The 24,715-nt window shown below is 40.4% G+C and overlaps 1 protein-coding gene across 1 annotated transcript in view; it reads left to right on the top strand.

The window, feature by feature from the left end:
• Nucleotides 1–24,715, top strand: part of SLC6A11 (solute carrier family 6 member 11) — a 95,644-nt gene that overhangs the window by 46,523 nt on the left and 24,406 nt on the right. The window contains exon 8 of the mRNA XM_065687004.1: nucleotides 3,945–4,079. Coding sequence (XP_065543076.1) covers nucleotides 3,945–4,079 — 135 coding nt within the window. The remainder of the gene's footprint in view (nucleotides 1–3,944; nucleotides 4,080–24,715) is intronic.

Consider the following 24,715-nt stretch of genomic DNA (forward strand, 5'->3'; position numbering starts at 1 on the left):
AGTCTAATTCTCTGTGGTCACAGTGCCAACTGCATAAATAGGCTAAATGCCAAGCAATAGGCTAGAAACAGTAAATGCAAGGTAATGATAGGCAGAGCAGGGGTTCAGGCTTTGTTTTCCGTATAACTCTTCTAAAACTCAGCTGGGGCAATAGAAGGCTTTATGGGGAGGGGATTAGCAAGACAGTCATTTTCTGAAGGATCAAGTGAAACTAAACACTTCAATTCATAAAATGCAATTGGTTGATTATAGTGCAAACAAGCTTGAACATCCCAGCTGGCAGGAAAGAATTCCTTTAGCTTCCTAGGCTCAGAAAGTGAAGTTTTGTTCATTGAATTCAAGTTCTGTTTTGTTCTTAGCAAGAGCCAAGCAAAGGATTAAAGTTCACTGCTTTCTGGCTCACCCGACTACAAAGCTGCTGTGAGGTAGTGTCTGAACATCAGGCTGGTGGGGTCTGTAGCAGCTGTAGTTGGAGAAGTCTGTGGGTTTATGGCTCAATTCATTGCATGCAGGGCTTCTTCCTTATTCTCAACAGCTTTATCACATATTTCTCCTACATTTTCTCACAAGCCAGGTCACCTTCACTTGAACCTCTGCAGCATGATCTGGCCAGAATGTTCATAAAACAGCCCTTTCATTTAGGCAAGAATTTCAACAGGCCCAGTAGCCAACTTTGAACTATGCACCGTATTTGTGCTTTAAAGGTACTGAAATATGAAAAGGTGCAAACTGGCAGCTAGTTCAGTTCTCAACACCTTTATGGTGCCTTGCTCTGAAACCATTGCATAGATTCCTAAGTATCTTTATAACTCACCTTGGTAAGTCTCTTAAGATTTTGCTATTTAAGGTTCCAGTACTTGGTCTTAACTAACTTTGAATACTTCAGTACTTAAAGATTATGGCAGTCAATGACGTATCTGTTCTCAAGTCTTTGGTCTTCATGTACTTTCAGCTAAGCACCTAAGTATGCTTAAGAGCTGTAAGATGTCCCAGTAGATTCCTCTTTACATACTTATATGTCTAAATATCTCTGTAAGTTTGTCTTTCAATGATATTGTAATAGCAGAACTTGATGCAAAATCTAGCATGCCAGAAATTTGTATTTTGTTTCCAACTGCTTAAACACTGGCATCGCCCTGACAAGGGTTTAAAAAAAGCATTTTGAGCATTGGAATGCAAATTAACATACCAAGCAATTAAAGTCAATTAAAACAGGATGCAGTGTAATTAGAAACAGTTGTGTTCACATTTATATTCAGAGAGGTTTGATGTGTTGAAAGAAAACAATTCAGGAAACTTTTAATGCCTACAGATGTGATGATGATACTAATAATGGCATCTGATTTCTACAATGCCCCATCCTCCCTCACCTCCTGAGCTCTTGAGAAGCATAATAAAATGAGCAACTGATGCACTGAAAGCAATGGTGAGCCTTGTAGGCTCAACCTACAAGGGGTGGCCACTCTTCCCTCTTTGAGCACACTGCAGACCTCTTGCAGTACAGGAGAAGCGTGCAGTTCTAGCAACCTCCTGACCTGCATGAGCACCAACACCAATAAATTGTCAAAAATGCCAGTTGGCTCGGGAAAATTGTATCTTCCCCACACATGCTTCCTTGGTATCTCTTTTGTTGTTCTGAATAACTGCATTAGTTTTTACTGCCAGAAATACTGAGCCAGTTGCACTCTATATATATCCTCTTTCTGCATGGTAACCAGAAAGGAAGGCGAGTCCACATTCCTCTAAAGCACAACTGCCCTCATGATCAAAACATCCACTAGAGGTTGTGGTTCTAGTACATGCAATAGTGTTAATAATAGGCATGGATAAGCCATGGAAGACATGTGAAAAGCAAACAGAAAATCCTGAAGTATATCTCTACAAGCCTAGATGGCTGCTGCAGGATTACAGACTCCTTTTCAGGGGTACCTCTATCTGATCTTTCTTTGGCATAAAGGAGTGATTTCAGGTCTTCCTGGGTGAAGCTGAGTGAAGATACACATCCAAAGGAACCTGGGAAGAAATCTGCCTGTACAAAGTCGCAGTCTGTTTACTGATGAAAAATATTTGAAGGCAGCAGCGAGTTGTGCTAGATCGCAGGCTGCAAGCCAGTAGAGTTAATAAAGCATGGTGCAATGAAATGTTCTTTAATGTGGTAACAGCTTTTCAGGTGCAATGCCTTCTATGTCATCGAATGTATGTGTCTGCTGATATCCTCTATTAAAAGCAATTATTGATTTAAAAGGAGTAGTAAAAATAGCTGGCAAAGAATTTAATACAGAAGCATGAAAGCCAGAGGCTGGCTCCTCCATCTTTTCCACCCAATATAAGGCTTAGAGCAGGACCGTATCCATTCTGTGTGTTTTGGTTTTGCTTCTTTTTAACTGATGATCTATTTTCATTTGAAACCGAAATGTGGAGAACAATCTCTTTGAGACAAGGTGTACTTAAACACAGCCAGTCATATCAGTTTACATTTCCACTCAGAGTCAGTTACAATAAATGTAAGTATTAGGATAAAGCTTATTGACCTATGAATTCATCAGTTCAGGCTTCTGAGACCTATGGGAATGTAATGGTTGTCTCCTTTTCCTAGGAAAATCATGATTTGTGTTTTCAAAAGGGCTAAGACACCTGAAAGATATATAGGTGCTTACCTATATTAGAAATGTAGGTCAGTGAGAGGGCAGTGTCTGAGTATGTCTTGGGCAGCTGGACTTATTTGAAGATCTGCCATATGATTTTAAGTTCCTTCACTTCTGAGTGTACCAGCTGAGCGCACATGAGGTGATTTCGTGTTTGGGGTTAAATGCTCAGCACCACCTGCAAATCAGATTTCAGTTTATGAAATCAGATTTCATTAGGAATGAAAATGTGTTTGAAAATCCTTTCATGGGTGCATTTTCTGATGCCTCTCATTTACATAGGCATGAGAGAGATAACGAACTTTTGAATTTTAAACGTATATTTTTGGAGGGCTCTACAGGTTGTATTTTTTACTGGAGGATTTTCCCCATTCTTGCAACTTGTTAAGTGATTTTGACTTGTGCGAGGCAGATGTATAAGACTATCCCCTCACGAGGATATTTTATACCTACTCTGCACAGGTGGAAATGGCTATAGGTAATTTGTGTTATTATTTAAAGGAAATACTTATAGAAACATGGAATTTATAATTTAATCAATCTCCAAGTTTCAATCGCTGTATACTGTTCTCAGTTTGTAATCATAAAATGGGATCAATTCTGCTCAACTTCGTCTTTGAAAGGTGTGATTTCTTGCGGGTTTCCAGAAAAGCTCAGTTGAGCTAACAATTTCTGGAAAAAAGTAAGCGTGGCCATATGCAAGGAAACAGAAGTTGCTGGGCTTGAGCACTTCAGAAAGTGTTCCTGAAGGTGCTTTGCATGATAAGGGTGCTACAGCACATCGCAAGGAGATAGATGTACAGAGCATTAACCTTTAGGCTAGCTAGAATGTTTATTCCTCAAACACAGGCATGCAAAGCCATCCTGTGAGATGACAGTTTAGTAATTACTAGGTGACTGAGAACTCCTTGCATATGTTGCTATGAAATATATAGAATGCAATTAATTACTTGCTATTATGAGGTAACTCCTCTGTATCTGTATTTGAACTAGAAGGTGGTAAGGGTGTTCAGGTACACTAGAGTCTAATGTCTGGTCACCTACTACCAAAAGAGAGCAAATAATATACTTGGAGAATTTCCCAATCTCTCTGTAAAAATGTGTTGACCTTTCCTACAGGACATAGTTTAGAAGGGAAGATTGAAGGATAAAATTCACCTACATGAGCAAAGGCATCCAAAGCACTTTCCTTCTAGAAACGATTTAGTTTTTAACCAGCAGCAAATGGATGTGGAAATTGGGTGGGTTTTTCTGTAGTTGGAAGAAAATATTTTTCTAATGTTTCCTTTTTCTTGCTAGGTTGTGTATGTTACAGCCACCTTCCCCTATATCATGTTGATGATTCTCCTGATTCGTGGAGTAACGTTACCAGGCGCTTCTGAGGGGATAAAATTCTACTTGTACCCTGACCTTTCCCGACTGTCTGACCCACAGGTAGGATCATGGTCCATCTATTTATTTTCCTCTCTGACTGGGTAAAACTGCAAAAGTTTCTTGATTTTTAAGTTTGACTTGAGGCACTTGCTGGGTAGTTGTTCACTGTCAGAGATTTGGAATTGTGGCTAGTGCTTTAAAGCCATTGCTGCTTACATGTGCTGGAATATACGATTCTTCTACTAGAAAAGTGCCTTGGTTTTCAGAATTTTCCAGTGTTGAGCTGCAGTTGCTGCTTCTGCTACTGAGGGGCAAAATCATTGCCAGACGTTCAACAGGAATGATTTTAACTGAGACTTAGCCATTTGATGGTTCTTTGCTTATTCCAACTCTAAATCTTAGTCAAAATTAGTAGAGAAATTAATCATTGAGATGATTGCTGTCTTTGAAGCAGAAGTCTGTATGTGCAATCAAGGAGGGATGAAGTACTGAAACCAAGAACACTCTTTTTCATTGTTTCCAAAGTAGAGTTGAACATGGAAATACAGCATTAAGCTGATTTTTTTTCAGTGACAGATGAGTACAACGAAACAGTTATTATGTATTATTTGTCTGATAGCAAAGAGGCAAAATGGAACAAGCTCTAGAAAACCTGACAGGTTGCAGCCAGCCTGTTGCTTACCTGATTTGGCAAGGTAAAAGATATTATACAGTGTTACTCCTAAGACTGTTACAATATTACCTGGATACAGAGATGGAGATAGAAAGGAAGTTTGGGAATATTTGTCCAAAACATGATTTTTAATCTGTTTACTGAAAATGTGTGATTATTTACATGGGTCACATACACCTGTGTGTCTTATTTTAGCAGAGACAAGAAATTTGTTTGTCCAAGAACATGGGTGGCAATCTGTTTATTTTGCCCAGTTTTAACTGGTGTTTCATCCTGCTGTGTGGTTCTGTCAGCTTGTTACTCACTGCCTTAACTAGCTTAGGCAGAAGCTCTTCCCTGTGAGGGTGCTAAGGTCCTGGCACAGGGTGCCCAGAAAAGCTGTGGCTGCCCCATCCCTGGCAGTGTTCAAGGCCAGGTTGGACACAGGGGCTTGGAGCAAGCTGCTCCAGTGGAAGGTGTCCCTGCCTGTGGCAGGGGTTGGAGCTGGATGAGTCCTAAGGCCCCTTCCAACACAAGCCATCTTGTGATTAACAGCAAGTGCTCACTGAGTACTCTTGTACTACACAGCGATGATTCCTCCACACATGAAGTCTGTGGACTCAGTATGAAGGCAGCCCTGCTGCCAAGCCGTTGCTCCGTCCACTCGCCCAGTGCTGTGCAAGATGCCTGTTAACAGGATTTTGCCTTGTGTGTGGATTTTTCACATGCCACCACCACCCTTGCTTCTGTGTGTCACTGAGGGAGGGCATGCAAGCTTAAGCAACATTATTGTCAGGCTACAAGGGGGTTTTATATGCCTGTTTACTATACTGATCCATTTGTAAGGAAATACACTGTTGCCATGACAATTCCCAAAGCACATGGTATTAGCCTAAGCAGCCTGTGAAGTACAGAGCCCTTAAAAGGCACGTGTGGATGTATCTGATTGTCCCACACATAGAGCTTGGCTGATACTGGGATGTCTTTTCAGAAGGCTTAATGGATTGATTTAACAAGCCAATTTATTCTGCATTTCACTGGGACTTTAACTGACATATTGCCATACTCCTGCCTTAGGATTTTAAGCAGCTTTTTGTAGGAAAAAAGCTGAAGTAGAATGAACTAGAACAGAGATCTCGAACACTACTGTATGTAATTTAAACATAGTATGTGTGATGAAATGGTTGTAGAGAATGATTTTTGTGTTGGAAAGAGTGCAGTTTCCTTAAAAATGAAATATTTTGTTGAGACTAATCAATTCTTGAAGAAAGATTTCTGAGTTATTAGCAGGATTTCTGGTCAGTTTGCAAGGAATAAAGGAAGTCTGAAAGAAGTTTAAAACTGAATTTGGCAGCATTTTAATAAAAAATGGTGGAAAGGAATTGGTTCAACTTTATTGCAACTTTTAGTGGTAACAAGATACATATATAGACATTTTCCCTTTTATAGAACTGTAGGCCTTAATAATGTTCAAACCCATGTATTTTTCTATCAAAAAAAGCCCATTCCATAAGCCTCTCCTCAATTTGTTCTGGAGGTTTTTGCCAAGAAGCATGTATAGGACAACTGAACTAACCTTGCCATTGGTGCTTTCAGTTTTTATCTTTACTCTTGTTCCTTTGGATTTGCTTCACAATATCATAGCACAATGCATGTGTATGAGCTGGAGGCCTGTTGAAATAATGTTCCAGGGAGGCTAATATGTCTGTATTAGAGGAGCAGTATTTGAACCATAGCGCCAACTGTGTTTACTGTGGGTTAAATAAATTAAGTTTCTCTTCAAGGCTTGCTTTAGTTTGAAGTTCTTGAAGCTTTTGTCTTTGTGTAATTTGCATTCCATGGTTCATTATAGCTTTCTAAGCAGCTATTCATCTGTCTTTTCAGTTCCTCTTAGCTTTCAAGTGCTGTGTTCTCTATTTCATTTTTATATTCTATCTCTCCAGCAGACTGAATCCTCCCGGTCTGAAAATGCCATCCTTTGTCCTATGTATCTGTAGAGCTCATACCAATCACTTTTCATTGTAATAGTGGAATACCATATTTAAGCTTCAGAAATGCTTTGTTTCATCAACAGTGAGGCCTCTAGAGCCTCCATGCTTAAATTGGATTGAAATACATCTCTCTACTCCAATCTGGAGGATACAGGTACTGTTTAGAGCTTAAATATGAAGTCTTGCCTGAGTTATAGCTCACACAAAAAGAAGTATTTAGCAAAGTAAATAGGATTCTTATGGTTTTTGTGTGCAAGCCTGACCCAGAGTGTGGTTCTAGTTGTCCCTTGATATGTAATTGTGTTTGTGCGTGTTATTCACTGCTCTTTTGGGGAGAAAATATTTGCTGCTTCATAATGGGTTTTTCCAAACATTTGTGCATGGAAGAGGTTAAATCAGTTGGGGATCAGCAGAGGTATCAGTTTGATGGCTTAAGGAGTAATATTATGGTCCATGACGTGGAAAACATACCTGTGTAAATTAAAACCCTGCTGTAGCAGTGGATTCTCCTTCTTTCTTATTGTGTGTTTGCATGTTACTAACTGCCTGAGTTACTGGGGGTGAACCTGTCAACACAGTCAGAATTGCACTCTTCTCACAACAGGAGGTGCTTACCAAAATCTTGAACAAATTCAATTAATCTGGGTTTTGCAGCTGAATTGTACATAGAAGTTTCTTCCTCGAAAGGGATGTCAAGCCCTGGAGCAGACTGCCCAGGGAAGCAGTGAAGTCACCATCCCTGGAGGTATTTAAAAGATGTGTAGATGTGGCACTTGGGGACATTGTTTAGTGGTGGACTTGGCAGTGCTCGGTCTTAAGGGTCTTTTCCAATTGAAATGATCCTATGAGAATACATTTGTATGAATACAGGTTGTACTTTATCTCTGATACACTCTCATGTGCATATTAAGCATGAGAAATGAATGACAGGGCAAATTATCTGAAAGATACAGGGGAATTTTCATTACATACTCCTTAATTTTCAGTTTAACATGAGTTTATTTTGCTAGTTACTCACTCCTTCCTTAACATCATCTTCGTATGTTGGAGCATGTACCTTAAATTACACTTTTAAGAAAAGATGTCAACAATTGCTAACCATTTAGGCTAATTATAATATTCAGGTATGTGAGACACATTTGAGAACACTGCAGAGGTGTAGAGAGAATATTTTCTTAAATCCTTTTCTGAAAATCCAAACTGGAAATGTATTTGAGAATTTACCTTCCCATAACTTTTCCTTTCCTATGTTCAGTAACACTGCAGAGTTGTTTTGCTGATGGCTTAACAGCAGGAGAAGTAACCCAGGCTGATTCAGTTTTGGTACATGCAGCCCTGGAAGTGAGCAGCTATCACAGTTGTATTGCCACCTTGAGGCAGAAGGAAACCTCTGTGTTCAAAGGCAGAAGAGAACAGAAATGCTCTCCTAGCTTTGAAACAAACTGTTTTCATTTTTGGTGTTTTCATTTTGTGCTCAGAAAATCAAGGGAACTGTATGGATTCCCAAGTGGTGGACTTTAGAGCCGTAATGTATCAGTCTAAGCATCCTGAGCCTTCAAATGTAAAGGAATTTTCCTGTGGTGGCAATGAAGTGATGTCTGATTGCTGGAGAATCTTTTGATGCATTAATCTGTTTGGAATGTGAGAGGCTTCAGTCTAAAGAGAAATGTACTTCTTGAAGACATGCCCAATACTGGGTGATAAGCCCGGTTTTTAAGCATAGTGCTTGGAGAAAGGGTTCAGAGATAGGTCATGTGTCCTAGATCTCACCAGCCTTTTTATACCACTATGTCTAGTAACACCCTCAGCAATTTTCTGCGGTTTTGAGTGGTTTTCGGAAGAATTTGGACAGCCATTTCTTAAATATCAACTAACAGGGAAAAAATTGTGGTAATGAGATGTCCAGTTCTGTTAACAGTTACTCTTCTTTTTCCTATGAATTTCCTCCCATTCTTTGTATCGTTTGCTTCACGAGATATTTGCTTTCTGAACCAGGCTGTTGTGATGCACACACATGTGTTGCAGTAAATTTAACTAAGAGTGAGATACCAGAAACACGTACAAGGACCACAGGTCTGAAATTCCTGACCTGAATTTACTATCTATAGAGCTACAGCTCTGACTTTACACATGTATCTTTGAACTATTGGTCTTTGTTCACTTGATATAGAAACTAAATTTCAAACTGTCCTTTCTATGAGAGGAAAAACGTCCTTGTGGGGCTCTCATGTTGCTGCTCAGTAATAACCACTGCCCAAACTTTTAAAGTTTAAACTTGAGAAAGAATTTATTCTTAAGGTCTGCTGTTTGCACCAGCATTACAAATTACTGGGATTTTAAGTGGTAAGTGCAGGGTATAGACTGCTGTGATGTTTAGAAACATTTTGCCCTGTAATGCAGTTTACAATCTCCACAATGAGGAACTATTTCCTTTTACTGTGTACTACAACTTTTGCATTGCAAATTGTTTATGTGGCCTCAAAAAATAGGAGAACCAGCACATTGCTGTAATGCTGTGCTCTTGCTGGAAGGGCAGAGGTGTTTAACAAAGCTCCATAGGGATGGATGCTATTCCCATTTCTGCAAAGACTGAAGGCAAGTCTGGGCGCATATTACATTTTCCATGCTCAAAATCAGAACTTCATTTCCCTGCTCAAAGAAACACTCACTGTTCTGTCATGGTGAATCTGCACTCCAGTCACTGGGCAGGTATACCTCAAAAGGCTGAAACCATTCAGGGTCTTCTGCTATGACAAAAAATCTACCCTCTGCAATGCATGGAACAGCTTAGGAGTTGTTCACTGTACAGGTCACTCCATTGTGCAAAGATTTGAGCTATATTTAAGTATGCTGTGGGAAAGGCACGACCTAAACTGAATACATCATTGCAAAACTACTGGTGTCTGTGGGAGAATGTGACATACCTTTTTATGCTTCGATATATGACTCTATGTTTTTTCAATGGCATAATGTTGTGACTATTAATTTTTATAAGCAAATGTGACTTCAGAAGTGCGGTTATTGCTTTGGAGATGTATTTCAAGCCCTGAACAAATAGTTTGCTTCTCCCCGTGGTTTTTCCGTATGTTTCCTGCTATTGCTACACAAGCAACAGCAAGCTGAGCAGGCAACAGCAGATTTTGGCAGTTAGAAGAGACTTGTTGAAAGAATGGGGTCATTTTGTAATTTCCCTGGGGCTTCTAGGCCACATGAAATCTCTTCCAGCTATCCCTGCAACCCCTTAGCAACCTCAGTAATGGAGAGACATCATCTGAGCTCTAGGGAAGTTCTAATTGTACTTTAATATTAGACTTTATGGCTAATACGATATGCCACTGGAGGGAGACAGGATCCACATATTAGCTCAGTGTATCGGCATAACAGGGAGAGATTTTTCACTGTTGACAATGATGGCAGCTGAAAGATAAACTTGAAAAGCCTTTTTTGTGCATAAACTGATTAACATTCCCAGGAACATCTAAGGAATTGCAAATGCTATCCATGACTCCAGACTGCCAGCTGCTCTAGAAGTCAAGTCTACAAGCAGGAGAAAAGCTGCTGTTGAAAATTCAGTATTTTCAGATTACATTAAAAATGGTTACAAGAAATACTGAGTGATGTATGGAAATAATAATAAGGGACCTTGTGCACAGTGAGGGTAGTAAGTGAAACAAATAAATATTCCATGCTATTTCTGCGACAGTCACAAGTAGGTATATGGTGCCATATAAATAGAGGCACTGGAAATACATAGTTGTTTCAAGAATTGCCAACAGGATTCTTGTTAATCCTGATATCCCAAAGGAATGAGAGAAAAAAGAAAAAGAGAAATTTGCTGCACTAGTGGAATGATGTGCAGAAAATCAGTTACTTACTGTTTATAAATCAGTGCTCCTAAAGATTATTCTTTAAAGATCTGCATAAATCAACAAAACAAAAAAAGCTTTCTGTCCTGGGTTCAGCAGTAGCAGTCATGTTTCTCCTTCTTAGTAGCTGGTGCAGCACTGTGTTTTCATTTTTTGGCCTGGGAAGAGAGCTGATAACGCCAATGTTTTCAGTTGCTGCTCAAATGTTTGGTCTGGCCAAGGACTTTGTGAGCCTCATGCTCTGCCAGGGAGGAGGGAAAGCTGGGAGGAAGCAGAGACAGGACACCTGACCCAAACTGACCAAAGAGGTATCCATACCACAGCACGGCATGCCCAGGATGTAACTGGGAGTGACCCGGAAGGGTTGGGACTGCAGGGTTGGAGGAGGTATCGGTCGGTGCTTGGCTGGGGGGAGTGGGGCGAGTTATTGGTCGGCTGGTGTTGAGGTGTTGTATTCTTTCCTCTTGTTATTTCTTTTATCATTATTATCATTGGTGGCAGCAGCAGTGATTTGTGTTATACCTTAGTTACTGAACTGTTCTTATCTCAACCCGTGGGAGTTGCATTCTTTTCGATTCTCCTCTCTGTCCCTCCAGGAGCAGAGGGAGGGAAAGAAGGTGGGGGAGTGAGTGAACGAGGTTTGTGGTTGGGTTTAAACCACGACACTTTCTAGGCCCCCAAACATTTCTGAGACTCTTTTTATTTCCATCCTAGAACTGGAATAACAGTTGAATTCTCAAAAGAATCCAAGAAAAAGCAGGCTGGGCAAACATCTGCAGAAAAGTAGGAATGGCTGAAGCGCCTTGGGTACACCCCAGCTCTCCCACTGGAGAGGCGCTGTGCACAGGGCCTCACCATCAGCCTGGAGTACTCTCTGCCTCAGGCTTCTAGTGAAGGGAGTTGGGTGCTCACCTGTTTTTCCCTCAGAAGTAGCCTACAGATTGGTACTGAAGTTCTCCCCTGAAGATATTCCCTGAACTAATGGAAATTCAAAATGAGGAGGCACAAAGGAGCAGAAAAGGTGCCTTCCTCCAGGGTGGTGTAAGAGAGCTATGGGTTATGTAGGTGTCTTACAACTACTTATGCCTTACTCTGCCCTCCCCTCTCCCTACCATGCCTTTTGTATCTGCTGGCGTATAGTTTGTAAGACACCTGTCCTTTATTTGCAAGGGCAGTATGGGGAAGGGAGGATAAGGTGATAGGAAGTAAGGAGAGGGAAGCTGGGACGAGAAGGTGGGTGGTGACTGGTGACAGTTGCTGGCACACTGCCCCAATGAATGTAGGAGAACACACTGTCTGCCCTGTCACAAACTGTCACCAGCTGCCAGGCAGCTCACAGCAAGGATCCACATCCAGGAGAGCAAAATGGGGAAGATGAGATGTGTGTATTGACAGCTGTGGTTTTCTGATGCTCTCTCCTCTTAATGACTATGCTCAGTTGCTGACTATTCCTTCCTTATGGATAGAGAAACTCCACTGTATTAGTAGAGTTTTTGTTTTTGGCAGTTGAAGCTGGATTGATTGCTGACTGCTTTACTTAGCACTGCATAACTGTTTGTTCCTTATGGTTTACAATATGTTTAAACACACAAACATATATGCACACTAAAGTTATATCATCAGAATTGCCCATGGAGATGAATAATAGGATGGAATAGTCAACAGGGTTTCATAACTTTAGATTCTTCTGTGGTGCATTATGTGACTTGAGGATAGAGTTCATATTCTTTTTCTCTGGAATAACAGTCTTTTAAGACATAAATTTACTCCTGTGTTAATGTTAAATTCCAGAAAATTTTGTAGTACAGGAATTCCTGTAAAGGTCATTAATATTTTTGAAGATACCTTACTTAACTGTGTCCACAGTCTTAGATTTCCGTATTTTAACACATTTTCCCATATGGATGTTTATAGACAGCTACTTTAAACACTGAGGCTCAAATGAACTGAGCATTCTGTGACCATTTGCACCAGAATCATGGCTGCAAGAAGATGCCATCAGAGCACAGAGGTAATATCATGTGTTTTGTTACATGAGAGCAAACCAAACACTACTCCTCCAATTTAAGACTGTAAATAAAGACGAGGAAAGAATCACAAAGAGAAGAGGCCAGAAAGTGCATTGAGTAAATTTGTTACAAACTTGGCAGGAAACGATCAGATGTTGCTCTTTGGCATCTGGGTTCACCGGTCTTTCATCTGTTTCCTTATTGTCAGCCCTTGTGAGCTGTCAGAGAATGGCTGTATCAAGAAAGTGCAGCTGGATTTGGGAAGAATGGGAGGCAGAACCTGGTTCCTGGTGCATTTGCACTTCAGTTCTGTGCTCACATATTGATATTTTAGCAGAACAAATACAAAGCATTTCAAGCAGACCAGCAGTTTAAAAAGTGGTTTTATTTTAAAGAGGTGTTTTGCTTAATTCTTTTTACTATTACTGTTACACTTTGAAACAAACTCTCATTTAGGAATCAAAATTCGACTGCTTCATTTAAGCAGAAAATGAGAAAAACAACATTTGACTTCCAAAATAACCTTCCTGGTTTTGACCAAACACCTTGACTGTTTGACACCATTTTACAAATGGTGTAAATTAAACTGAATCTGTGAAATTAAGCATTTGTTCTACGCCAATATTTTCAGTAGCGCCCTTAGTGTAAAGAGCTGCAGGCCCTGAATACAATTCCTAAATGGCATTTATGGGATTTTTTATTCTATTGCTTTTTCCATCCTGAACTTGGTTTTACTTGAAGTTTCTGCCAGCTCTGTGGCATAAAAGAAAGGTTTTTCATTGCCCAGCTCTCTTTAAAAAGGACTAGGCTCACAGAGAATTTGAGTGAAACTTGAGTGGCTTGTTTACTAGAATTTGCCAGTTGGGTATACAGTTCCTGCCACTCCAAAAACAACCCCTGCTTTTCAGATCCTCTAAATCCTCTGTGTAAAATAATAAAACAGCATGGTGACTCTGAGGGATGCTCACAAACAGGTGTAGTGAAAGCTGGTACATTCCCAGCCTGCAGGTCTAAAGGAACTTGTTTATCTATCCATGAAGGTGAGCAGAACATAGGTGGAAAATGACTGCAGTAGTTAAAGCACTGAAAAAAGTACAGTTGGGGCACTAGCCCTCAGTGAGCTTCTGTTTTATGCAGGAAGGCAGAAAATGTGGTGCATGATGTGAGATTACAAACTAAAATGGTCTGTTCTGTACCTTGAACTTCACAACAAAGTGGATAAGGTGGTCCGGAGTCGTCATATTCAACATTACATATAGAATGTGTAATTATGGCATGTGTAAGCAAGTTTCCGACTTTGTAGACGGCTGCCTTTGTCGTTAGTGGAGAGGGGAAGGTGTTTTGGAAGTGTAGCTCAGTCACTCACCATTTGCATCAGTCCTATAAGTGCCTTTTTGAACTAATTGTGTAGGGCACTTGGAATGAGCGCAGTCTTACAGTCAGAGCAGACGCAGCTACCTCAGCTCCAGTGAATGAGGCAGAGGTAAATAACATAGGGGCTAATTGACTGTCCTGGGTATTTTGAGACTAATCAGGCAATGAATGATTTTCAGTACTGGTATAGGACTGATAACTGTATTTTTGTAACTCCATTTACCTGCAGATATATAAGTAGTTTAGGTCACAACATATAGTCACTGAACAAGGCAGTTGTTAAGGAACCCCATCTGTCAAACACAACTCCAAAAAGTGAAATATTCATAGCGCTCTGTCTTTAGGTCCGAGGGAGGTGTGTGTTTGGTCTTTTTATCCACTGGCTTAAATTGTTACTGTAGTTGCAGTCATAGGTGCAAATAGAAGTAAGAACTGAATGTTTATTACAAAAAAGAATTGAAGAACACGTGGCTAAATGGTTGTCAGCAAGTGGGAAAGAGGAAGAAGTAAACAAAACCACAATCCCTTTTTGTCCTTTTTCCATCCTATTGCACTGAGTATTGTAGATTGGAGGTGTCAGACTGGAGCAAATTGTCCTTCGCATGGAGGGGGAACATGGAGGGGGTGATTCTGAGGGAAAGACACAGCATCAAAGATGTTTTGGCTGGAACATCAGTCCATGTTCCCAGCTGGGTATTAGGAAAAACACCTACCGGCATATCAGCTCTTTGAATGTTTCAGATGAGCATTGTAAGTAAACCTAGCCTATCAGTTTGTTTCCAAAATTAACTTCTCCAAGACAAATCCGTCACAGGGAAGAGATGACAAGTTTATGCCTGAAGGTTTGAAACAAATCTGGTTTATAACTTTGCCTTTATTTATAAAGATTATTAAGGGAACTCATTCTGATTTTTTCTATCTGTTGAGCCGCTTATGAAGCTGGATGTCATTAGTAGGTCCTTACCTGGTGATGTGAGCTTCTTTAAACAGGCAGGTGGAGTCTCAATGACTTGGAACTGAGAACAACCAGAAAACCCCCAAAAAGTAAAAATCTTCAGATGTGAGATAATTGGATAAATTGTGGTTCTAAGCTCGCTAGAGGAATCTGAGATTCTTGGCACATAACCTGGGGTAGGTGCCAAGCTCTTGGTCTGATTCCAAGCAAATTCCAGCTACCATTCACTAGTAATTAACTCTGAGACACATAGTCAGATGGTATTTACCACGTTATCATCATTGCAGCAATGTCATGGTACCCTGCCAGTTGCAGAGCTATGGCCATGCTTCGTCATCCACAGAATCAGGTTGGTCCAAGTCCACAGAACAAGTCAGTGGTTTGTCTACCTGCCCTTATGTACCAGAACAAATTCTTTCCTGGGAGTCTTGGTTGCCACCCATAATGGCAGTGCTTGCCGACTGCTACAGATGCTGCAAGACTTCCCACCCCTAGCTGGCCATCATATTCAGGATTGGAGGCTTCTGACTTGCATGCAAATCAAGAGTATGGGGAAAAATTAATTTAAAGCTTAAGTTTGTTATTCTAGGATTCTATAAAATGCCTTAGTTAATGACTGTTCCTAGGTCAGGACTTAATCTTTGATGAAATACAAGGAAGAAGAGATTACAGAATGGGGAAATAGAGTTTCTGTTTGTGAATATGGATCCATCGAGACTGCAGTGAATAAATACATCTGGGTTTGTGCCATACACTCCTTGAGGAGGAATCCGCACTGAAACACTTTACTACTTGGAATTGCTGCCACAGAACTGGTATTCTGAAGGTTTAGTTGTGAGGTAATCTTAATGGAGTCTTACTTTTGCTCCTACAATTGCTGTTCTGTTTTGGCTGAGTAAGACTCATTTGGGTTTGCTGTACACAGTGGGGGCACATTCATTTAGACTTAATCGTTGCTTAAAGACATTTATTGGTTTTCATTTCTTTGTGCCTCCTTGGGCTGTCATAGACAGTTCTATATATCCTTGACTCATTCCTGCTACTTGTTCTCTGCATTAAAACAACTGAATAAAAGCAATTGTTTGTAGTTGTAATGTGATTGCAAAAAATGGCACAAAGTACGGCACCAAACACCGAGGCTGTACCAAAGGCAAGGGCCAAGATGCTCTGGCCCTGATTGTTTCTCTGAGAACTCCTGGATCAAAGTGATGCAGTGTGAAGCCTGTTGGTTACCTGTGTCTGTGGCAGGAGTAAGGGAGGTGGTGGGTCTCGCAGGCTTCTTGCGAGGACAATGCAAATAGGAAAGCCCCCTTTGGAGAGCGTTTCCTTTGCCTTGTACTCAAGTCATTTGAAAATATAAAATCATAAAATGCTTTGATACAGTTTAATCAATTAGATTGAAATTGGAATTTACTGGCTTGGGAAATGTTTGCTGTAGTCTTTTCCTGAGCATCCGGTTTGGGCGGCAATTAAAAGACAGTGGGCTGGCGGTAGCACTGATTGAATGTAGCCATACCTCTGTTCTGTATTTTTATCCCAGTATGTTTCCTCTGCACAGAAGTAGCTGAAGTGAAAAAATATTTGTGTTTGATTGTCTTGCTAGTAATTTGAATCCTTTCTATTCTGTTGTCTTAAGTTATATGAAACAGAAAATGACAGTTCTGAAATGGAAAGAGGATTTAAGATCTTTTAGTAAAGTGCTTAGTGCTCTAGATTAACTATATGTCTTTTCTTAGTTTTCTGAGGCAATTTTTGCTGAGTTAGGATGGAATTATCCATATCTGTGGCTTTGTTGAGTGACTAAAATGAGGTTAAATTATAATAATATAATATACTTTCTTGTCTGTCACTTTGGACTGTTGACCTATATTGTCAGTATCAATACCTGAAGGTGTATGTGGCACAAGATTTAAGTTCTGTTTTGACGTTACCGTTTGCAAAAGATGATTAACTTTCAATTGTGCCTTTATTCTTTATTTTGCCTCAGCATTCAGGTTTGACTACGGTTGTGAAGTGCAATACTTGGATTATTATGTAGGCAGCGTGAAATCAATGCTGTCTGCATTTAACCATGTAATTGTATAACAGAATGATAGGTAATGCATTGTGACTTGGAACATTCCTTTGGTTTATTAAATACTGGTTTCAGTTGAGGGATTTTTCGAGAGACATTCTTGTTAAAGTGAAGAATGTTTTAAAAATTTTCCTTTGGGTCTTTAGGCGATAAATATTTTTCAAATAAATAAACTGTAGTAGAGGTACTCCATGGGTCCCAGTTGGAACCTGGACCACAGTTTTGATGGTATTGTAGACAAGTAGCTAGAGTAGCATTTCAGAGAACTGTATCATTTCTGTGATGTTCCTTAGGATCCTGATCTTCCCAGTACCTAGCAGAGGTAGCTCTACAGGGTAGTGTACAGCCAGCAGTCAGTCACTTGTGGGTTGGTTGTTTTTTTTTTTTTTTGTGAAAAGGCAAAAAAAAACCCCAAACCAAAAGCCTTTTACACACTGTCAGACCTGAAACTGGAGCAGAGCCCTTGTAGTTCTGCAGCCAAGGCACCATTCCCTGTTTGTGTGGCTCTCAGCCAGTAACTCAGGAGGTCGTACTGAAACCCTTGGGTTTGCAAAAGGCTATAAAAATGGAGATGTAGTTGGCTTAGAGAAATACAAAAGAATGTGTTATTTCACACAATGAATAACTGAATGGTGGAACTCACTGCTGGAGGATGTGGGAGGCCGAAAGTATAAATTAATTCCATTAATGATGGATAGGTCAGTTGTGAACTGTTAAACACAAGTTCACATATAACCTGTGGTTCCAACTTGTTTCTGCTGGAGGATTTCCATCCAGCTTCTACTGGCAAGTTCCCTGCCCTGGGGTGTCTACCCTGCAGGTACTGTCTCCTGTGTCCCTACTATAAAATAAGATTAAATATATGCCAGCTAGTCAGAACTTATTTGAATATGCTTATTTGAATGGAAAATGACATGTTTGTGCCTGACTGCTGCAGATTCACAGTTTAATTTATGTCTATAATCCTTTGATAGCAATTATTCATCATTTTCATTATCCTGGGCATGGATCGGTAGGGAAGGTTGTGCCAGAAGTTGTATAGGCATGGAAACATAACAGTCCTTGTTTGGGTACTGGTATTATCAGGTGAGAGTTTAAGAGAATTATAGAAATGATTGTAAGAAAATAACTACTAAATATTAGTTTGTGGAATGCACGGTCAAGTCGCCATGAGTGTTTTTTGCTGCAGAACAGTAAGCATTATAGTAAGCATCGAACTATGTTATTTGCTTGAAAGTATATAAGATAATCCTTTACATAAAAGCTTTCCTTGAACAAAGTTGATGTAGCCCGTTATGCTGTCTCCTGCAATGGACCCATGATGATATTTGTCTCTTGAACTCTTTGGGCAGACAGGTATTTTCAGCTCTGGTGATTTCCTGAGGTCTGCATGGCTTTTTATGTTCAGAAATCCTCAATGAATTTCCCTTCTGTGTAGTTTTCTGATCTCTAGAGCCCATGAAGGCTTACAGTATCCCCAGCATCTCTTGGCAACAAGTTTCACAGGTCTGTGAATTGTGTCAGGAGGAGCTACATCCTTTCATTCCTTTGGAACTGGATCCCTAGAAAATTCATCTGATTATTCAAAAGTTCCTGCACTGGAAGTAACAGTGAACAAAGTGTTCTTACTCTTATTTAACTTCTCATTCATGACTTGTTAAACTGCACTGACATGTCTCCTCAGCTGAAGAAGTCCTAGGCCACTCAATCTGTTCTCATACAGAATCACAGTGTAGTTGAGGCTGGCAGGCACCTTAGGAGATCTCCTAGTCCAACCTCACTTCCTAAAGCTCAGGATCATAGAATCATTTAGGTTGGAAAAGACATTTAAGATCATTTAGTCTAACTGTAAACCCAACACTGCCAAGTCCACCAAAGACCACATCCAACATCTCCAAGGATGAAGAGAAGACACTGGTTCCCTCTCTTGTAACATATTACAATCGCTGGAGTCTTCTCTAGTCTGAGCAGTCCCAGCTCTCTCAATCACTCCTCGCATGTTAAATGCAACAGTCCCTTTAATCGTATTTGTAGTCTTTCACTGGACTAACTCCAGGAAGTCTGTGTGTCTCGCGAACTGGGACTCCAGCACTGGACACAGTGATATAGACCTGTCTCGACAGTACTTGGCAGAGAAAAAGAATCACCCACCTCCCTGGACATGCTGGTAACACTCTTCCTCATGCTTAGCCCAGCATGCTGTTGGTTTTCTTTGCCCCAAGGGCACACTGTAGGCTCATGGTCACCTTTTCCCCTCGCACCTTGCAGCAGGCCGTCCCCTACTCTGTATGGATGTACTTCTTTTTTAACGATCATCTTTACTACTCTGACCAGCTTTTGTGTCACCTTTGCTGTGCCAGCAAAGGCACAGGTTGTTGGTTGTAGTATTCTGTTGGTGACCTCCCTCCAGCATAAGAATTATTCCTTTACTCTGATCTGATGTTTCCTATCTTATAATTCCTTTTACGAGCAATGACTTTCTTTCTCAAACCACAGATGCTTAGTTTCCTAAAGAGCTTTTGGTGACAGATTTTTCCAAAATGCATTTGAAAATCTGAATAGACTTACATCACCTTCAACCACATGGGTGCTGACCACTTCCAAAACAGGTAGGAATGTCCTGGTTTTGGCTGGGATAGAGTTAATTTTCTTCCTACTAGCTGGAACAGTGCTATGGCTTAGATTTAGTCTGAGAATAGAATTGATAAAACACTGATGTTTTAGTTGTTGCTCAGCAGAGCTGACTTAACGAAGGACGTTTCAGTGTCTCAGGCTCAGTATAGACACTGGGGGATGACAGTATAGACACATATATATGAACTGGCCAGAGGGGTATTCCAGACCACAGACTCAGTATAGATGCTGTGGGATGGCTGGGGGCAGCAGTCACTGCTTGGGGATGGCCTGGGCATTGGTCAGTGGTTGGGGAGATCTTGTGCATCACCTATCTGTCTTGGAGCTTGTTCCTCTCTCTCTTGATTTCCTTTTATTAGTATCGGTTTTGTTGTTACCATATTTTACTTTATTTCAATTATTAAGCTGTTCTTATCTTAGCCCATGGGATTTTACCTTTTTTCCCCAATTCTCCCACCCCACTGGGGCAGTGAGGGGAGTGAGCTAGAAGCTGCCTGCGACTTAGTTGGGCTGGGGATAAACCATGACAAGGAGCAATAACCTCTTGATTGAAGTTGATTCTGCAGTTTCTAAGCTTCACCAGCAGCTTCTTTCATGTTTTGAATGCCAAGTATAGAAGGAACAGAAGTGGCAGAGGGAACAGGCTCTGGAAGCAGAGATAAATTCTGTGCTGGTAATGCTACAGAAAATTCATTGGTTTCTTAATTTTGGAAGTGCAGCTGCCAGTGGCACAATTCCAGCAGCTGGGCCAGAATCCAATGTTGAGGTGCCCACCTGCGGCACTGTGCCAGAGTAGTTGAGAAGGGGAAATATATTCTTCACCTCTGGGCAAGTCAACATGGCAGACTTCTGCCTCATTTGTCTTTGGGCTTTTATGTTTCTGGCAGTGGCTGGAGAAGGGCAATGCTGGGGGGTAGGAAGCTGTGCTTTTATGACTGCTACTCTGCTTTCCATGAAAAGTCAATAGAGACACACCATTTTCAGCACAATCACCTGCTGCCTGTAGTCGCTGAAAAAGAGGTTGCTACAAGTATGCTACTGCCATGGTCTCAAGTACCACGGGAGGCCCACTTCTGCCTGATTTTACAGTCTGCCTGCCTCTGAGTTGCAGGTTTACACACACCAGTTACTGTACTAACTGTTGCTTAGTAGAGTATTCAAGAATGAGGAAACACTTCTTTCAAGAAATCTAGCCTCTATTTTAAGAGTGGTTTGTATGCAGTTCAATATGTCAGTTATTTTTACTAATTTTTAATGTGTGTTCTAGTTACTACTACTTATGAATAATATATGGCACTAAGTTACTTCAATACATCTGAAACCTTTGCATCAGCATTTTATAGTAACAACTCTTTAAGTAATGTCACATATACAGTACACAGTATCCTCCTTCCCAGTCAACCTTTGTTTCAGTCAGGGATTATGTATCATTTTAGCATTCATCACTGGGCACTCGGACAGTGTCTAAATTGCAGAAATGAATGGAAATCCCCTTTAGTGTCACGGTTAAGCTGTTTTCAGTAAAAGCAAGAATTTAAGTTCAAATAATTGTCATGCTTTGGTAAATGTATTCTCTTCTGTTTCAAAGGTAAGTATTCCTAAGAAGACTGCTCAAAAAGAATTCCTGAGAATTATTAATTGTAATGAAGTTAGATTAAATAGCATTTAACCTCAAGTTATTTACCAGAAGTGTAGTTTATTTCTAAATGAAGTGTATTCTTTGGATAATAATTCAGGACAAAAACATTTACCCTGTTTTAAATATTTGCAATCAGGGCTGCATAGTATGGTTAATACCTGCATTGTTCCTCAGGCTTTAAGGGTGCTGAATGAGAATCTTAAAGAAGTAACAGCAGTCAACAAAAAAGCTGTCAGAGAAGGATTTGTTTTATCACTGATACTGCAGTCAAGCAGCTCTGTAATAGCAATTAGGTGTTCTCAGAATGAGAGGATATGGGGACCTACCACACTTGCTTAAACTCTTGCCTCTCCCTCCCCCTGAAAACCTAACTCCCAAACCAGCTCCAGAGCCCTGTTTTCTGCATTTTTTTATTATTTTTTTTTTTTCAAATTTAGTGTAAATCAAGTATTTGAAGAAAAAACGACCTTAAAAACATGTTGGTTTGGATTCAGAATACTCTGGAAATCAGTCAGGGTGCCCTCTCTCATCAATCCCTCTATGCAAGGCAGTGTAAATACTTTGAAACTGCTCTGACTGTCCATATAGTGTATGTGGGAGCAGCCAAATATCTCATTCTGATAGCTTTTGGTGATGGTGTCTTAGTAAAGAGAGGCACTAATCAATACCCTCAGTTTAGAACTAGTGACCTGCACTTCCTCCATTCGCATCTCTCTTTAGCATTCATAGAAATTACACTAAGCATGTCCCAACTCCCAAGCAGCCCCCAAAAGGACCTGGTAAAGCCTAGTGCCTCTAGGAGACAGAAAACCTGCTATTGAAATGAGAACAAAAGGCAGTGGCTGCTTTTTGGTCCATTTTCATGTCATGTATAAAATGAAAGAACAAGTTAATGTTTCCAAAAGCCTGAAGCTTTGTGTAGTGTGAGTGTAGAAGAAGGCAAAACTCTTGATGCTTTTAAGGCGTGCTGCAAGAGAGTTGCACCGCACTGCTGGAGCATATGGATGCTCCAGCAGTCAATGGCTTCACCTTCCCAGGATGCTGGACAGTTTTCACTCAGCAAGAGCGGTCAGTACAAGCAGGGTTGGTCACAGAGGCAGGATGCAGCCCATCCTGCTGACATAAACTCCATGTATACTTGGTATGCAGTGACAGGGAGTGTGTCAGTGAGAAAAGTAAATGCTGCACCCAAGATATTGGGACTTAGTATTTTTGCCTCTTATCAATACCTTTTTAAAAGGTTTCCCACTTGCCAGATTCCCAGATTTAAGCTACCAGTGAAGTTACCGGTGAAGACCATTTTCATGTCTTATCATTCAGACACAAAAGAACTGTTCCAGCTACTCAGTGACTTTCCCTCCTCCCCTCCCCAAAATCATGTTTATCAATAGGGACATAAATATTTTTAGATGAGTAATATCTCTTGAATGTTTTGTGTATCTTACCCTGTCAGCCCTCTCCTTACCTTATGCTCCAGAACTAAAGTAATGGAAAACTTGTATATATTTCCAGGGAAAATTCTATGTTATGAGACAACTCTCTCCTTACATGTGTTCTAGGCAACTGTTGTGACTATTGGCTGTAAATGCAGACTTGAAAGTTTTATCATAAAGATAGTTCGGAGAAGTTCTTGGGCTCATAAATACCACTGTAGATGGAATTTTTCCTTTGGCAGAGTTGGAATGTTAGGGAAATACAACAGTACTTTGTGGCTGCTAGTTTTGGAATCATGCCAGAGCAATCAAGGCATCTCCCAAGTTTTGGGTTAAGGAGGTCAGGAAAGTAAACCAGTCTCCTAACAAACATTATTTCAGTCATGAAAAGCAGTCAGAGTGAGTGAAAGAATTCTTTCTCCAAGTCCCAGAAGGAACCTCAGTATGCTTTGCTCCAGCACCTGACTTTCAACATTGGCTGGCAACACAGAAACATACTACTAGTGTGGCTCCTGTATTGAGGAAGGTCCCGTTCCATTTGAACAGGGTGGTACTTGGCTAACAATTATGCCTCGGAAAATTAGCATTTAAATATGTGTAAAGTAATCCGAGCTATGGTGTTGGTCTCCAAAGGCAGCAATGAATAAACAAACCTTCAAGTATTTAGGTCCTTCTCCCCCTCAGCTCACCATTCTCATAATGAATATACTGTATTCATCCCGTCTGTAAGTAACATTAGCAGAAGGTAGGAGAGAGACTGCCTAGCAACCCACAGAGATCCCAAAGAGAGGTGGAAGGGAAGTGATTTTCATGTAATTATTCACTTCCACAAAAGCTGTTGTCAGGTAGACACTAGAAACATAGCTGGTTTGTTATTCGCCTAACCTACTTTTAATCATTTGAGAATCACTACCATTAAAGAGCGGGGAAAAAAGAGCTTAATTCAGCCATTTTCTGCCTGGCCGTTTAAGTTGTGTTTTCCTGCTCTAATGAAGGCTGTGCTTTCAGAAGCTGTGTTGTTTCAAAACCCCTGGGTAGTAAACTTCAGACACAAACTAAGCCCTGTATCCAAAACTCACCATTTTTTTTGCTGCTTCTCCACAATACAAAGTTCATATTTTGTTTTGTTTTGGTTTCCATTTAATGACATTACCATTATGTTGAGTGGGTAACATGGTGATTTTATTTTCTGTTCTTTCTTCTTTTTTCTATTTTTTTTTATTCTTCTTTTTTTCCCAAGAAGGCATCTGGGGACAGGGCAGGGGATAAAGAGCTTGTTTACTTTAGGTAACACAGTTGGTGCCAGCGTGCTTGGATCCAGCAGGGTTTTTACTTCACTTTCCTGAACAAAGGACCCCAGGTTTGCCCTCAGCCATGATTACTTGGAGTTGACTGAGGCCACATGGAGATAACAGTGGGATATTGCAGCACTACTCTTTCCATCTGGATAAGGCTGGAGGAGTTGTGCTTCCCTTGTAAAACATCATGCTAAGCTCTCATTTACATTGATGAGTGTCTAAACAGTTGCCACTTTCAAGCAGCCTGAGGACATGGACATTTTCAGTGGACAGTCGGCTTTATATCCTGATTTTTCTACATCACACTTCTAGCATAGGTTCAATAAATTTAGATTGGATAACTTTGGACATTGGTAGTTTTCTTTTAAAGGAGCATATTTAATGGAATAGAAGTATACCAAAAGTATGTTGAACTACTATTGAAAGTATATTTGTCAAGGCAGTGTCCTTCAGAATGGTTTATCATGAGGGTTGTCACCTAAGTTCTCAGCTTTAACTTGTGTCTTTAGCTAAAGTAATACTCTACTTTAAAGTCGCATTTGGGCAGTCTGTTTTGCTCATTGGTTGTGCCAAGATTTCACTTCCAAGTGGGAAGCTGGACTCTCCTAGTCAGCAAAAAGCTTTTCATTGTGACCCCTGGGATTAACTAGTTTAATTTTGTGAAACATCTTTTCGTCTGATCTCTGAATAGATGTGTCTTTTTTAATTAACTGTGTCGATACTTTTAAAAACTAACCATATGCCAAGATCAGAAAATCCGTCTTTTTTACT

Source organism: Lathamus discolor, chromosome 7, assembly GCF_037157495.1.
Source record: "Lathamus discolor isolate bLatDis1 chromosome 7, bLatDis1.hap1, whole genome shotgun sequence".
NCBI lineage: Eukaryota > Metazoa > Chordata > Aves > Psittaciformes > Psittacidae > Lathamus > Lathamus discolor.